The sequence below is a fragment of the Emydura macquarii genome, unplaced genomic scaffold (genome assembly GCF_026122565.2).
Source record: "Emydura macquarii macquarii isolate MOO-44397 ecotype Brisbane River unplaced genomic scaffold, CSIRO-AGI_Emac_v2 contig_1551, whole genome shotgun sequence".
In the NCBI taxonomy this organism is placed as follows: Eukaryota; Metazoa; Chordata; order Testudines; family Chelidae; genus Emydura; species Emydura macquarii.
In genome coordinates, this window is record NW_027131688.1 from 16,066,665 (window position 1) to 16,084,085 (window position 17,421).

Here is a 17,421-nt window from a genome sequence, read left to right on the forward strand (position 1 = left end):
TACTGAGTAGCCAAATATTCAGACTGGAACCAATGGCAAGCTTAAAGTTTGCTGTTAAGAGGAGCTTTTATGCTATCGGAAAGAGGAGAGTCCCAGCTTTCCAGTAGGGGACACACTATTAAGTCCTCAACCTGGAAAGGTATTTATGTGTACAAATTGTTACAATTTATGTACAACTGTTAGAGGTGTGTACTCTTCTGCAGTTGTCTGGTTAGTTGGACTCCTGGTACAAAGACAGCCTGGCTTTACAAGTGGGAGGGATGCCAAAACATACCAATACAATTTTTAAAAAACTCTAGCGCATTTCACAGTTGATTTTCTGCAACATATGTGGTGTGTACACAGAATGCATGATGGAGTGGCATGGTTATATAGGCACTTGTCTTGGATGACCTGCATAATTTTCCTCAAGGCTTCTCCACTCATGATTAATACAGCCATCACAGACTCATGATGATAAACCCATTATATAACATCATGTATTCATTGTCTGTCTGTCCTTCTGTCTATAATATTAATATGGGTAGTGAGCAGCAGTAAGACGTTTCCTACGTGGATGGATTAAATTAAAATTCAGCCATAAGGGAGGTTTTGGATGACTTTCTAAAACTATTCCTTCCAGAATTACATTGAGGAGATTGTTATGGTATCATAATCCCATGGGTGGTCAGTTGCCTAATATAAATTACACATCTTTATTGCCCCATAACATCTTCTCTGTTTTATGTACTATACTATGTAATCTTTGCTTATTAAATAATAAGCAAAATAAAAACAGTTGTTCGTCACAGCCGCATTGTTTGTTTTTCAAAGCATTTGTTCACTTTGAAAGTTCAATTTATGTGATCTTCAACCCTGTCACATTCCATTATACTGAACCTTCTTTTAAATTGTTAAGCTAGAGAACAAACCTAGATGTTATCTTGTACATCTTGATCACGAGCTAAGCAGATTCTACAGTGAGCAGACCCTAACAACAAATACTATGCCGTTACTTTCTGACAAGAAAATGTCAAGATTATCAACTTCACATGTTGTTTATGTTGGTTGACTGGAACATATGTATATTTTCAAATTAGCTTGAAACCTGTGTGTTGCACTTGGGGTTTGTACATATTTTTCCTTGTATAGTGTTGCTTTACCATTCACAACATTGCTTGTTTTGCGGTTTATTTTTTTATTTTTAATGTATTGAATTCTGTCAATTTCGCAGTTTATAATGCAAGTGCATAAAACCAGAAGATGCAGAAATTGTGAATGATTACTGAAGCATTTAGAAAGATCTCCAGAACCATTTTACTTTTGTTGAAGTATTGTATTTTAAACAGAAACATGCTGTACATCACAATGCGTCTTAACCCAGGAAATGATACTAAAAATATGGGACAAGGTAGCTGCTAATTCAGAATATTTCTTTTGCTGAGCAAAGGCCCAGTTTTGTGCAAGTCTGATTAGCTGGGATAGATGACATGGCGGTTGTGTTGGTGGGAGGCACATGCATGTTAAAAGTTGCATGAAGGACTTTGGCTGTCCTCTTTTTGTGAAGTTGCTCATTTGAGCTTTAATGCCCCATCCTATTCCAGCCTCAAAAACAGCTGTGTTCTTCAGTGATGGCACACTACACTCTATTAGCCTTCCCTGGCTAAATCAGACTGCAGAAGGAGCCAGTATCTGTAGCCATGGCAGCCAGTAATTTATTGTTCCATATGGTTGGTGTGGCAGCAGCTGCTCAGTTTTAAGGAGGTCAGGGCATCAGGGCATTAAAAAAAACCCAACAACACTGTAAAACCTTTCTTTACTGCTCTGTACAGTAATAACTAGGGGTCTCTGTGGAGATGATATCAGCCGAGGGACATAAATTACTTTTTTTTAAAAAAAATTGAAGACATTATTCTCTTAGGAAAATAAGTTGACACAGTGTATCCCTGTGTGGTGGTTTTAGTTCTCCAATTTTCACTGCTGGTGTTTGTTGACAGTGCATATTAATTAATGGGCTTCTTAAATTGGGATTAACTCTGCTGAAGTCAGTGGAGTCCTACTACTGTAAAATCAGTGGAAGGAAGAAGACAATCAGGCCCAATGTCTTTTTGGGCATCATGTATATATGCTTTCTCAGTATTACTTTTGGCTCACCCTGAGAACTGCAGTACTTCTACTTCTGAAAAATAAGCATGCTTTGTGAACACTACCATAGCACAGGAACACAGCCTGTACAGTATTAACATGAATACTCAGTCACTCGTTGTAAAGTGCAATAGAATGGCTCCTTATGTTTAGGGTTACAGTTTACAAATAGGGGTTCCACAAGTGAGAATCCTTTTTCTCTTCATGATGGGAACATTTGTAATTAAAATGACACTGGAATATTTACTGTGTACTTAGTCTAGCAGTGATTGTATTGTTCAGTGTAAGCACATGCGTTATTGCCTCTAAAACAAATGCCAGCAGATTCTGAGTACCTTCTGGCCTTATTTAACAGCTTGATTCTAATCGGGGAGGGGCCGAGCTTCAGGGTATTCTTGGGAGGCATGGCATGGCTCAGTAACATGTGGCAACAAGTCTCATCTCTGGATAGAGTGTTAATTGCAATAATCACTACTGATGTTTTAAAATAGAGAGCTTTAATGTCTTGTCTACTGCTTTTCAAGTGTGTGAATTCAGGATAACATAGAGGTTTTGCCTCTTAGATGACCAGCAACCTTCATTTATCTAACCTGCTGGTATTGTTACTGCATTCTCATGTCTGTGTGTATCAATTTTGGGTGGGCGTACTCTATATTAGAAAACAATCATTAACAGTATAATGCACATGTTCACATTTTAGAAAGATTGTATAACTCAGGTGGGGCAGCGTAAAGTAAGATTTGTATCTGTGCCTTCAAATGTTTTCTCTGTATGTCCAAGGTCCATTGGGTCTTCTAGGTAGTAAATAACTTCTCTGGGTTAACACTACCTTTTTCTTCCCTAGTGTTGGTAATTATGAAGTGCAATGGACAATAGTTGTAAAAGAATACCATTGTATTCTAAATCACTCTGTAGGTGCAAGTGCATTGATTCTGCCTTTTGAAATGTTGCCCAACGTCAGCTTGGTTAGATGCACTGAAAGCAGGTTCACCTTGGACTGCCCCAGTTGTTCAGGAATCCCGAAACCATTCTGAAGTGCTGCAAAGATGACGCTCAGTTGAATGCCCATCTCTTGAATTTCAGTATTTTTTTGTCTGTCAGATAATGAACACTAAAGCGCTCCATTCATTCTCTGGGGTTTCACTTCCCATTGTAAAATAGTCAGATTTAGTGTCTTTTTTAAACGGGAGAACAGTTCTCCATTTGTATGCTAAAGAATGCCAGAACCAACAGATGAGTAGAGGGAAAAAAGCATCTTATTCTAAATCAGTGGTTTCCAATCTTTGTGGCTTGAGGGCCACAGATATAATTTTTACAACCCTAAAGGGCCACCAGTCTCTGCCAGCAGCTCTCTTCCTCCCCCCCAGCTGCAGCCAGACGGAAGGAGTTCAGCAAGGAGGCTGTCTCTTTGCTGATTTCCTGTCCGCCTGGCTGTAGCAGGGAACCTGCACACGCCCTGTAGCCCTGTGCGTTCTACTTGAGTCCCTAAGCAGTGGCTCCCTTCTGCAGTCAGTGGAAGGGGAGCGGCGGGCCACTTTGAAAGACCCCCACGGGTTGGAAGCCACTGCTCTTGATGAATGCTTAGCTCTGGTCTGGAGGTGTACATCTTTATTAATGAAACTTAGATGCTGCTTAGACTCTGTTCAAAGGGATGCCTGGGAAGCTGTGTGAACTGAATTAAATACCAGGCAAGTGAGTCTCTCCATTGCTGGGTATAGCTGAGTGAGGAGAGGGGTCACAAAGCAACCAGAACTAGGTTAAAACAATTGAGAACAGCGTTCATAGCAATAAGGAAACAGGATTTCAAATGACTAGCAATAACAATGCTTAGCACTTGAATGGCAGAATAATACAGACTCATCTCTTATCTCTGAATGAGTCTCTACAGTCCTTCCCTGCCTGCCCCCCCCCCTCCCCCCAATGCAGTACTTTTAAAAAATATGCTCAAGTTCAGCTTGCAGCATTTCTTACTTTCAGATCATGTAGGATCCTTTCGGTTTTTGATGTTGTCTAGTTCAACATTAGATGTAAGATGTTAAAACCATATTGGTATAATCTCAGTACACCCATGTAAATCTGGAATCCCCTCACTGAAATAAAGGGAAGTGATTCCAGATTGGCACAGGAACAGAATCTGGCTGACTGAATCTGTCCCTCTCACTATTATAGAAGAGAGGGAGGGGCCCACAATGGGTAGACATTTTTTGGCCTTCAGAGCATGTGGCAAAAGTAATCTTATTTTATAGGGCCTCTGGGGAAAGCTAAGAAGGGCTTTGGATGGAGTATGGATGGAGTTTTGCTATAGTGCTTATTAGCTTGCTTTTTTTTTAAGGGCTTGTCGACGTGGGGAGTTATTCTAATTAATTTTGCCCAAATTAATTATTCCTGATTAGTTGTATTCCAAACAACATTTATCCACTTTGGAAATGGATTAATTTTATTCAAAATAAATCACTGTTATTTTGGGATAAGAGCATCCACACATGGAGTTAATCAAAATAGCTAAACCTTTTTAAACTCACTCCTTACTTTATTCCGGATCAACTTTCATGTGTAGACAATCCTTTATTGTACTGAACTGCTGGATGATAGTTTTAACAATAATCAACATTTATATTCAGTAAACTGTGTGTCGGGCTTGTACATAGATAGGCTTTCTTTTATATTTTTAAATTGAATGGATAAAATAAATAGCATGATAACATTAGCAAACTCATTCTCTTGGCTAGAAAACAAGTGAATGTACTTTGTCAAGCTGACCTTGTGTTTTCAAATGTACAATAGAACTGTTCTAATAATCGCCAATGTCTTTTTTCTTCTCTCCAGATTAAGACCCTTGATTTCTGCACAACTAGCTAAAAAGGCTGCAACTGAAGAGGTATGTGAAGTTTACCACCTCCTCCAGAACCTTTCTACATGACTGGAGTCTAAATATTGATTTACTCATAATACAATAGTTAACACTTGATTATGGAAACAACCTCAGCGGACCAGATTCTGATCTCTGTTATGTGGCTGTAAATTCAGAGTCTCAAAGAGATCAGGTTCAGTACCTCTGATCAGGCCAGAAGTGATAAAGTGGGATCATTGCAAAGATGATGCCCTCTGTTTTCCAGCTGGAATTATTTGTTTTTACAAAAATAGGGATCCGGAATGGAAGGGTGAGTGAAACTGTGAACACAAACCTATCAATAACCAGGTAAATATTCATGTTTAATATATTCAACAGGAATTCCAGTTTGGGGAGAGGGGAAATAAAACCCATAAGCTTCTAAAAAACAAACAAATTGAGTAAGTGAGCAGGGATGGGGAATTAGCAGTTTGTCCCTACTCCCTCACTGTATTATCCAGCAGAGCTAAACTGGCACACAGCAGGAAGTAATCAACTCCTGTTGTGGACCAGTGGTAGATGACTTTGCTCGTGGAGCAGACGGGTGGCCTGCGAGAGAATTGTGACTGTGGAGTCATGTTTCCCTCCTGGTCTGCTCCTGGGGCAGAGGGAAAAGTGACAGCTCACCCTAAATAATGAAACTTAATATTTATGTATTTTGGTTTGAGAATATAATATTGCAGAGGACGAGTTAGTAATAGGTAAGTGACCATATTCATGCTACTCATTTGGTAATTCTCTCTCTCACTCATTCATTCACTCTTTCTCTACCAAAATGTGGGTCATGATTCCAGTCCTCCTGCACAGAGACAGAATGTGCAGTACATTTGTACACATGTATACACATACAATACATAAATTGTTGTCCATATTCAGAGAATAAACTGTTATTTAATAATGTAGCATCTATTTTGCTAATTTACAAACTGAGTCAGCCATTCATTTTTTTTACGTGTGAAATCTGACACCATTTTGAAAATGTTCTAGTTTAACATGTTTCCACAACCATTCATGCCCCCATAAAAAAAAAAAAGCCTGCGTTTAAAGGCTATGCTAAAGTTCAAATTTTCTGGAGACTGATTCAAGAAGTTTGGTGAAAAGAACTGTTTGACATCCATGTTTAAAAATGATTAAAAAACATGAATTTTCAGAAACAGTTTGATATAATGCCTGGGGAAATACATTTTCACTTTTTATGCTGTGCTCATTAGAAAAACCTGCACATTTTTAGAGCTGTAACAGCCTGGAAATGGACATGATAATTAGAAGAAGGTCATATTTTAATTAGTATGCTGCAATTTTAAAAAATAATGAATCAGTTGTAGCTCCTTTATATTCACCCATTCTTCAGTGAAAATTTTCAAAACAGATGGAAACTTTTAGCATAAAAATTAGTATAAATTAAGATGATGTTTTTCCTAAAACTGTTGTGTCTATTACTTCTCATGCCTAAAACCCCTGGAGTTGTCAGTTTGATAATTCTATATGGGAAAAATGGTGATGGATGAAACCAGATAAAACTGAAAGGAAAGGAATTAAAATCTAACAATAAGATTTATTTCTACGTGGAGATTGTTTTCTATGTGATTTGGGCACCCATTAAAATTAATGGCTGTTAAGTAGCAAATAAATGAGCTATTGGAGGAATCTCCTATTTGACTTTGCCCTGGCCTACACTACTAACTTACGAAATTTATATAATCCACATCACTGAGCGACACTGTTATACCAACCAAACTCCCAGTGTAGACCCTGCTATGTCTACGGGAGGTCTTCTCCAGTCAACATAGCTACTGCCTCTCCGGGAAGAGGAATATCTACACTGACAGGAGAAGCTCTCCGATTGGCGTAAGTAGCATCTTCACTAAGTGCTAGCACAGTGCAGCTGCACTGCTGTAAATTCAGAATAAGCCCTTAGAAAATCTCAGCTGGAATCCTTAGTTTGCCTATGTGATCAGCTTGATTTCTGATAGGTTTGGGAGAAGTTTGATGTGTGAGTAATTTGTCGGTGAGCTTTGGGATAGAGGCCTTCTGTTACGATGTGTTCATACAGTGCCTCTAGGACAATGGGGACCTGATTTTGTTTGGGGCTTCTAAGAGTTACTGTAGCAGAAGTAAATAACAGAGGAATTGCCATACTGAATCAGATCCTGTCTTCAGGAGCAGCCAGCACCAGATAATTCAGAATGTGCAAAAACCTTCCTCCTAACCCCTAGTACTTAGTTTGGCTTAAATGTCATGTTTCAGAGCTTAATATCCCTTCCAAAGTTGTTTAGCATTAACTATTATAACTCTGGATATTCTTGTTATTCAAATAAATATGTAATGCCTTTCTGAATCCTGCTAAGTTTTTGCTCTTAATAGCATGATGTGGCAATAAGTTCCACCGTTTAGTTACACATTATGTAAAGAAGTATTTTTTTTATCAGTTTTGAATTTACTGCCTTTTAATTTAATTGAACGTCCCCTTCTGATTTAAAGAGACAGAGAATAGAAGTTCCCAGTCTGTCTTCTCCATACCATATGCATTTTACACACTTCTATCATGTCCCCTCTTATTCATCTTCTTTCTAATGTAAATACTCCCAATCTTTTCACTCTCTCCTGGTGATGACAAGTGGCAAGTAATGTTACATACATTCTCAGTTCTGCAATGGCTTACATCAACAAGCAGTAGTATTAATAAAGCGTTAATGTTGAGTTCTTTTTAAGGCAACACACATTTTGTCCTTTTGAAAAAAGTAGCTGTGCCAGATTCTGTGGTGCACTAACGCTGGAGATACCCCCTCTGCAAAAGGGAAAATCCCTCACCTCCTCTGCCAGTTCCCCCACCGTGAAGGGGAAGGACTGAGCTCCACTATGCGCAATCTTCCACTGATGCAAGGGGAAGTACTCGGATAGCTGGAGTTAGGGCAAGGCTTCTCCTGCTCTGGCTTAGGGTCGGGTGGTGCTGAATCAGGGAGCTGAAGCCAATTACACCTGGCTGCTATTTTCCACATCTCTGACATAAGAGAATCAGCGACGGTGTCTTTTGCTTTTCATTTGGTCTCTGTCTCCCTGCTGTGTTTTCCTCCCTCCCTACTTGCTCCATTGCACATGCTCTTTTCCCACTTGATCCCTTTCCTCCTCGTCATCTCTACAAACTTCCTAGTTATCATCTTCTAGTGCATGTACTTTCCTGATGCTCGGTCCCCAACTCTGCTCCTTGGAATTTCTTCCCAGCTGCTAGGTCTTTTTTCCCTCTGCTACCGTGCAGGCACTGCCTCACTGTCTCATTCCCAGATGGCAATTTAGCCCAGTGGTCAGGGCATTCATGGGCTTTGATGTGGGGGAAACCCAGGTTCAAGTCCCTGCTCCAATTCATATATAATTATTTATACAATGTGGAACAGCTCGAACAGGGGAGATTGAGAACTGACCTCAGAATAGCCAGTAAGCCTGGTGATTAGGGCACTCATCTGAGATATAGGAGACTTGGGTTCAAGTCGCCTACATCCCAGGTGAGTGCCCTGACCACCAGGCAGTTGGCTGCTCTGGCATGGGTCTCTCTGTCTGTTTCAGTTTCATCCCAGTGCTGAATGGGAAAAATGTTGAAAATCTCAACATTTTTCACAGGATGGGGAAACCGTTTCTTGCCTAGCTCTAATTAGCACCTTGCTGAATTGGGGCCGTAGCAGCAATTAGACAGACATCGAAAAGTTTAGACAGCGCTGGCAACAGAGAGGACAGACCAGCACTACGTGAGCAGTCAGCTTTCTGCGGACCATTGGCAAGTGCTCTTGGGGTCACCAGTTCCCAAGCCACTGTTTGGAACCAACTGTTCTGCTAAACTGGAGGTGCTGGTTAATGTAGTGTAATGGAATAACATGCTGACTATTAACAGTATTACCTAATGAGAAATATTTTCACGCTCTTGATTCTGTTTCCAAGTAAATCCAGCCTGATCTGTCAAAACTAATACGTCTGGTTTTTCCTGATAGGAGAGTACATTTTGTGCTCATTAAAGTGATAATAGCATCATTTCATAATAGCCCAACAGTATTTGAACCAAACATAAAGAAGGAAAACACTGCAAGGGTCCCCACAGAGCTCTGCCAAATCACTTTCATCCTCAAGCTAGTTTTACCTTGGGCTTGTGAGAGGGTTGTGTTTTTCTTTCACTGTATTTGACTGTTTCACGTTGAGTATTGGCCTGGCTTTGAAATACTTAAAATCTGAATATTCATCTCTGATTGACGTTCACAGGACTGTCCACTGTGGAAATTGAATGTTCCCCAGAATAGTTAAGTTTCTTAGATTGGGCTTGGGCTTTGTTAGAGGACAATAGGACCAGCTGTTCTGGCCCTTTCATTTGGAGATTTTAAGGGGGAAGAGTTGGCTACAAGAAATGATATACTTTTCATATCCCCCTCTCTTGTTTGCAGGTAACCTTTCCAGATTCACAGACAGAAGGGCCAGAGCTTGAAAAACCAGTGAATGTGCTGGTAGAAAGTGGACCGGTATCATATAACCATGATGAGGAAGTTGAAGAAGAAGAAATAGAAGAAGAGGATGATCATTGCATGAGTGCACTTCAGTTAATGGGAGGAAATGGTAGGTCTTGATTTTTGGATAGTTGGATCTATAGACTGTGCAGTTTTGAAGACACAGAAATTACCAGACCAATTTCTGTTCTTTGTAAAGGAATCTTTTTACTCAAGGAGCTATTGGAGATGTAAAAAATATTAGCTATTTTTGAATAAAAAGGCCTCAGCAGTGTTAGCTTGAGGTAACAGATGAAATGTGAACACCCAAAATGATGATGGGTGTGATGAGAATAGTGCGAATCGGTGTGATGCTGGACTGTGCAGGGCTGGTATGGAGATCCTTTCCAGAGCATGTTTGGGCACAGGTATTCCTGCACAGCTGCTCTGCCCGTCCCTCCCCTGCAGTCAGTCCCTGGGTGCGGCTTAGGTGGTGCAGTGAGCCTTGCATAGGCCCTTCCATGTTGCTGGGCTTTTTAACTCCAAATGCAGTAATCATTTGGCGTCCATTTTAAAATGCTTTCTCTTTTTTAAAATGAAAAGGTAACTTTAGCAAAAAGCTAAGCATCATGTCAGACACTGGGAGCAAGGCTTTGGCTCATGGTCATTCATACTCAATAAATACATTTCTTTATTTTCTTTTAAATTATATAGCCAAATCAAATTTCTGTCCAAATTAATATATATCAGATATGTATCCAAGTTCCGTTTTTCTTTAACAGTTGCTGGTGGCGTGTCACCGCAGCACCTTAGATGTTCAGAATCCCTCTACTCCCTTCCATGCAACACTTCTGCTACAAGAAGTGGGATTTACCCCTTAATGCCACAGTGGAACTTCCTGGAGGACTTTCCATAATAAAATCCTGGGATCCTAGCTGTAGGATACCAGCTTGTCTACACATGGGTTATTCCAGATTAGCTACTCCACTTCAAATTCACATCCTACCTTATTCTGCAGAATTCCTTCTTCTCAGGTGAAGTAGACAAGCCCTAAGAACTTGACGCTCCAGCTCAGTATTAGATGAGTCTTCAAACACCATCTCTGGTTAAATGTCATGAGAAGTGAGTTCTTTACCAAACATAGTGTGAAGTGGGAATCACACCAATCACATCGTGCTCACTAAACCACACGTGTATTAAGGTCTTTGGGTGGGATTCACAAAGAGGAGGCTGAGCATCCCAGTTCCTACTCTTAGGTGTCCTGCTACCCAGTGGAATTCACAACCCCGAGTTAGGCACCTGGGCTCCCTGTACGATGCACAGGGACAGTTAGGGGCCTAAAAGGGGGTTTCTCAGAAGGCAGCACCATGAACAGGGAACTGCCTAAACTAGCCAGCAGGAAATGCTGAGGAGAGGGGTTGGGCCTAACCCCTGCCCCTCAAAGGGAGATGGATGCCTACCTCCACTCCGGATTCACAGCAGTGAACCCAGGCCTGGAGTTACAGACACATAAACCAGGTCAGTCCTTTCTTCAAGAACAACCAAGGAGGAGGTGGTGTTGCTTGACCCAAATAGCCCAGTGTTAGTGCATTCACCCAGGATGTGGAAGACCTGTGTTCAGATCCCCACACCGCCTTCTTTGGAACAGGGGCTTGACCTTGGCTTTCCCAAATCCCGCATGTGTGTGTGCCATAACCACTGGGTTATGAGGTATTCTGGAATGGGTGTTTCTCATCTCAAGCTGTTCCACTTTGTATAAATGATTAAATATTCATTGTGCCGGGGTTGGGTGTGACTTTATAAGCCAGTGATTAGGGCACTCACCTGGGAGGTGTGAGATGTGCATTCAAGTCTCTGCTCCACATCAGGCAGAGTGGGGATTTGAACTTGAGTCTCTCACATCCTGGGTGAGTGCTGCCACTGGGCTATTTCATAAAAAGGAGAGTGGGTGGCACCACCACCATTGACACCTCTGGCTGTGGTTTGCATGGGGCCCAATCTGGTCGACGTGCTCCAAGGCAGCCTCTGAGCACATCCACCAGGCCGGCCCTCAAACATGATAGGCATTGAACACCCAGTTTGTGAATCCTACAGGAGCTTAGATACCAAGTTTCTTGGTGGTGTCAAGGCTAAGGTGGCTATATGCATGTCCACCAGCAGAAATGTAGGTGTCCGTGGAAACCTAGGCTAGGCTAGCTGCAGGGCTAGGCAGCAGCTTGAGAGGGGTTTTGGAGAATGTAAATATTGGACTTGCATACCTAAATGACAGTCAGGTGCCCAAACCCCCATTGTGCCTCCCAGTTTTTGTGTTAACCTGAAGCCGTCATGTAAGCATGTTTCTCTGGTGATAAGAAACATTGATCCCCTTTCTGCAGTGGTATTTCATAGCTGGACATGTCTAGATTTAGCCTTTATTTGAAACTTCCTGTTTAAAATTTAAACTTTGGACGTACGCAAAAATGACCTTAAAACAGAAGGCACTGTTATTGATGCAGTATGCTACAGCAAAGTCGGAAGAAGGTTTGTGCTGGAGTGTTGATTTATTGTGCAAGCCCTCCATCACTATTAATTCAGCTGCAGACTTTGATGAAGCTTTTTTGTAATGTCTATGGATTGAGCATAAAGGAATGTGTGCTTTTTAGATTGATTTCCAAGTGGAAAATAATTTCAGAACCATAGGAAAAACACTTTGTCACTAATGTTTATTATTAGGATTATGTTCCCAAGAAAGTGCATCCATGTGGGTGGGTGGATCTGTGTTTAAAAATAATAGCAATAAAGCCCACAAAAATAGTTTAAAGGTCATTGAGCTTTTTTTCTCCTCTGTGTTACTATTTTTAAACCATTCCAAGAACATTGCGTTACCCTCTGTCTGGTTCTGGACTGCACCCGAAAGATCTGAGTACGGTGTTTGCATTATTAAGCAAAATAAGTTAGGAATGATGCCAGAATTAAAATTGAGGTGTGCGGGAAGGATTAACAGCAAAAGAATTCCTTTGTATGTCTACTCGTGGGTCTTAGACCTTCCTGATCAGTGGAGGGAACTGCCGGAGATTCAGGTGATGAATTTCGCCCTTTTTGTCAAATCACTGTGGATTATGTTTGTTTTTTCTGCAGAGCATTCATTGACTTGTGTCCCTGCATGAAACACTACACCACACCTCCCTGCACTGATGGTGGAAGATAAAGATTAAATTTACTAAACAGTCATGTGTAATAGTAAAAGTTTGGGTCCATTTTGCAAGAAAGAGATTTTTGTCTAAGTAATTTGTGAAGTACACAGAAAAGAAAGTGATATATCCAGAAGCACATACAAACTTTTTGTTTTTTACCTAGACCTCAGCAATCAGCACTGCTCTGCTGAAATAGCTGTGCACAAAAAGGATTCTGGGTAATGACTGGCAAAGAGACACAATGCAGGGTGTGTCTACACTGAATTTTTTTTCTTGCTGCTCATGTTTATGTAAAAACCATGCCCCCTTGTAAATGCACATTGCTATTTATGTACTGTACGTCCATGTTCCAGTCTACTTTTGACAATCAAGTTTGATCTCTTTAGCCTCTAAACAAAGCTGAATATTTCACATGTCCATGTGCCAAGTCTCTGTGAAATTAGGGTCCTAAGGCTCCATATAGATTTTTATGTATTCTAGAGCTTTCTTAATAAATGCAGTGATAAACATATACATATATGTTCACAAGTATTTTTTACTTCATTCAGGAGAGCAGATAGCAGTTTTCCTCCATGGTCTTAAGAAAATGTATGAGTTTACTGTTTGGTTAATTAAAAATATACCAACTTGTTACACAGCATAGAGACTGCTTGAATTTATAGTATGACAGCTGTAATCTTTGCTTTGTACTTTTCTTATTGTTTAAAACATTTTCTTTTCCATAAACCTTTTTCTCTGTGTGTTTCAGATTATGGTTGTGATATGGACGATGACGATGGTTATTAGTCCCGTTTGCTTCCGAAGGAGATGTAGTAATATTTTGGTTCCGATGACTTTATGAATGGTGAAAGGAGCTGTCTGTGATCAGCCAACATAAATGAACAATCCTGACTTTTGTAAAGAGAATTTTAGTTGAGTGTTGATTCTGGTCAGTTTACATTGACCTATAACCCAGCAATAAAGTTTGGGTTTATAGTACTTGAAATTTTTTCTGGATCGTGTTTTGAGGAAGGAATTAATGGAAGTAATGTTTCCAGAGAACAAAGGAAAATAGAAAAATAGCCTGTGTACACAGTATTTTGCGGTTAGAAACTACATCTCATATTTGACCCTGCTTCAGGGATGCTGCTGAAAAGGAACACACAGAAGAGGAATAAATTATAAAGTAAGAAAAACCTCCACATAAATCTTTGGACTATACCAAGATTAATTCTCAAATAATGGTATAATGAGAAAAATTAATATTTATAATCTTTATTATAAATGTGACTCTGTCATCGTATACAAGCTTCCCTGCCTGATACTGTCCTAAAAGTAAATAAATTAAAGAAAAAGATATAATTCTATGGCAGTATCTTTTTAAATTAATCCTCAGAAGCTAAATATGCGCTGATGTATATTAATAATAGAGTCCTGTGTTCCTCAAGAGATGCTGACATTAGAAGAGAACATTGTCACAGAAGAGTAGTTTCTACTGCTATGTAAGTGCTGTAGAAATATTTGTAAAAAAATGTTTCAAAAAAAGCGAGGCATTTATTGGGAAAGCAGGAGACACTGCTATGTCCAAGTCCGTTTCCAATAACTATACTGCTGTGGTGTCGTAGGACTGTAGTTGATGATGGTGCAGTAGGGTGACTATTGCTACCGTTATTGACCTGCTGCATTCTGGTTGGGTTAGGGAACAGATCTGTTCTGAGATTCAGCCACGCAGGGAGGAGCCTGTCTCTACACGTCTAGGGGTTTTTAAATAAGAAAAATCTTTGCTTTTTGTATAAATCAGATAGTTTCTGCTTTGATTGAAGTTTAATTTAATTTATTTAACTTTTTTATTGGTAAATTAAAGGTCACCCAGACAGCAACCTGATTGGCTCAGCTTGACTTTCATTTTGTACAGTAACTACCATTATTATCACCACCTTTAGGGCCTGATCCAAAGCTCCCTGAACTTTGTAGAAAGACTCCTGTGGACATTAATATGCTTTGGATCAAGATCTTAATAATATTGGGGGTCACAGGAGTTCTGACATTTTCATCTCTCTGGCCTGGGTGTTGATGGTCACGGAAGCTGCACGATTTGCCAAAACCAGCCTAGCTCAGGGAAGATTGGCTGCATATTTCTTAGCAAAACAGTCTTCCCTGCGCGGGGCTGGTGCAGCTCAGAGTTTGAGTCTACTCACTCCCTCACTGTTGAGGAGCACCCTGTTTATTATTAGGCAGAGCACTCCTCACGGAACACCACCCGACTCTAACAGGTGATCTGAAAGAATGCGCCTTGTGCACAGAACGGGACATTGGATATTGGTGCTTCTCCTAGGAGCCCGGGGAGTGGAGATTGGGCAGCTCCCTTGATTACCAGCAGCTGGGGTGACAGAGATGAAACGGTGCTGCCCAGACGTCCAGTGTCATCAAAGAGGGCAGAGGCACTAGATCTTCCCTCCCAACAGCCAGTAAAAAGGAGTGGTGGGAGGGGAGAAGTGAGAGGAGCAGCAGGTCCTTGATCCCATATAGGGCTTTTTTGGGACACATTTTAATATTGGCTTGGCTAGTAAATATAATGCTTTGGCTAGTGTGTGTCTGCTAGATATTTTTGCGCCCTGTTTTTGCAATGGCTGTGAGATTGCATGTGCTGTTGCAGAGTTTGGGTAACAAAATGAATTGCCGGGCAGGTGGAAAACGAAAACCTTTTTTGAACCAGGCTTTGGATTACTTGTCTGTAGAGTATGGGATTTGGAAAGAGCAGATTTAGTATAATTCTTATGGGAAAAGCTGGTACTCTATAAGAAAAGCTACAGATGTTTTCTGGCAGCTTTGGTAGCAACACAAATGCTGCTCTAGGGGTAAGTTATGGAGTTAAACTTTTATGTCTGCAGCAAGAATGCAAAAAATCACATGGTTATGTAATAATTTTTAAAATACCAACCGTTATGCCTCTGCAAATCTATGGTATACTTGCCTAGGTGAGTTAGGTTGAATTTGAATACTGCAGCACTCTGCCCAAAAGCAGGACTGTAAATGCCCGGACTCTCCATATATTGGCAGAATATGGATTTTACTCCAAGGTACAAATTATTTTATCTGCAGGAAATAAACATACACATTGACTCATGGAGGGTAGCAAACCCTCTTGTTTCAAAGGGTAGTGTTGGCTCTTGACAAAGCCACTAAGATAAGTTCTTTATTGCTGAAAATCTCTCTTGTATTTTTTTGGTGTAGATTTTCATTGGTTATTTTCCACCCAGGAGAATACTAAACCAGCTGCCAGGGCAGTGGCTCATTAGATCGGGGAGCTGGGGTGCACAGCAGAGTCCACTACGCTTGAAAGCCTACAACTAGGAAATGAGAATTTCAGTAGTGGATTGGGTTTCTGGGTGCTTTATTTCCCAAACTGGAGGCGAGGGGTGCTTTTCCATTCAGGAGTGGAAAATACTTGCAGGGGTTTTGAGGGGTCTCATAAGATTCAATCAGAACATGCTATCTTACAGACTACCACAACGGCGCTTAGAGAGGACAAAAAGACCCACAGTTGCATAGCATCCCAGCATTGCTAGTGAATTTAATTGCACATGCTCTTGTATAGGAGCCTAAATGAAAAGGGAAGGGCCATGGTGTCAAATAGGGAGAAATAACACTGAACACAAGGGTTTTCAAACCAGTTGCATGCATTTTTAATTTACTGGTGACTAGCTGGGATTTTTATAATGTTCCTTCATGATTTAACTAAGCTCAGGAAATGTAAACAGATTACAAGATGCTAGTTTCTGTTTTTATAACTACTCATGAAAATGTAAAAAGGTTAACGCAGCATTAACTCCGTTTACTACTGTTACTGTATCATAGTGACCTGGCAGAAAATGTTTTGCTATTTTGTAGCCTGAATTCCCTAGGAGTAATTTGGACCCTGCTTTATTCAGGATTCTGATTATAATAAAGAGAGATTATAAGGCTTCAGCATTTGTTGTTCTTAGATCTTTATATTAGAACCCACATGAGCTACATATTTGTATAAAGCATAAATGTCTCTTGCTGCAGGTCACTTTATTTGACAGGCAAAACCCTCCAGCTGTTGCATTGTGTTTGTCTGCCAGGAAGCCTCTTTAGCACACACTATTATTGTGGGAATAAAATATGAAAGAGGAATAATGAAAGTAATGAGATTGTGCACCATGATAATTGAATTTTCTATGTCTTAATCTTGTATGACGTTCCTTTAAAGTCACTATGTTCAATACAGCAAATCTTAAATGGTGCCAGACAGCCTTATCTTGTGGGTTACATGTTCGTCTAAAAAGTTTTTGCCATGCTGATGGCTTGTGTCTGTATTCTCTTTGGATTGTATTGAAACTCTTGTCCACAGATGTTGCTGTTAATGTGTCCTTTGCCCAATAAGTGTACTACTTCTTTTTGCATTAAGTCTACACATTCAGTTCAGTTAGTGCCAAGAAAATTAAAACTGTTTGATGTAAGCATATGTATCTTCTTTACACAACCACAATATGAGCCAGGCTCAGCTTTTTTATTGTAATATATTTGCTGTAAATAAATAAATTTAAAAAAAAAAACTGTGCATATCCCATTTTTTATGATGCATTCTTGCAAATTTCTGATTCCTTCATCTCTTGATTCTTTTGAATATTTGCTTTTGATTGCTTTTTTGTGTGATTGGTTGGTTGTAGTGGACAAAATCTGTAATTTAGAGCCTTCTTTTGTTTTTAAAATGGAGGACATTTCTAATCAGGCAAGTGTGTTTTAGATAGTATTGTTCCACTGATTA

General features: G+C 40.2%; 1 protein-coding gene across 3 annotated transcripts in view; it reads left to right on the forward strand.

Annotated features, from left to right (window-relative positions):
- The window catches only part of BRF1 (BRF1 RNA polymerase III transcription initiation factor subunit), a 227,001-nt gene extending 209,802 nt beyond the window's left edge, over positions 1-17,199 (forward strand). For all 3 annotated transcript variants that reach the window (XM_067554938.1, XM_067554936.1, XM_067554937.1), the window contains 3 exons: positions 4,951-5,002; positions 9,439-9,607; positions 13,399-17,199. In XM_067554938.1, the coding sequence (XP_067411039.1) occupies positions 4,951-5,002; positions 9,439-9,607; positions 13,399-13,436 (259 nt within the window). In that variant the 3' untranslated portion in view covers positions 13,437-17,199. The remainder of the gene's footprint in view (positions 1-4,950; positions 5,003-9,438; positions 9,608-13,398) is intronic.
- Positions 17,200-17,421: the final 222 nt, after the last annotated feature.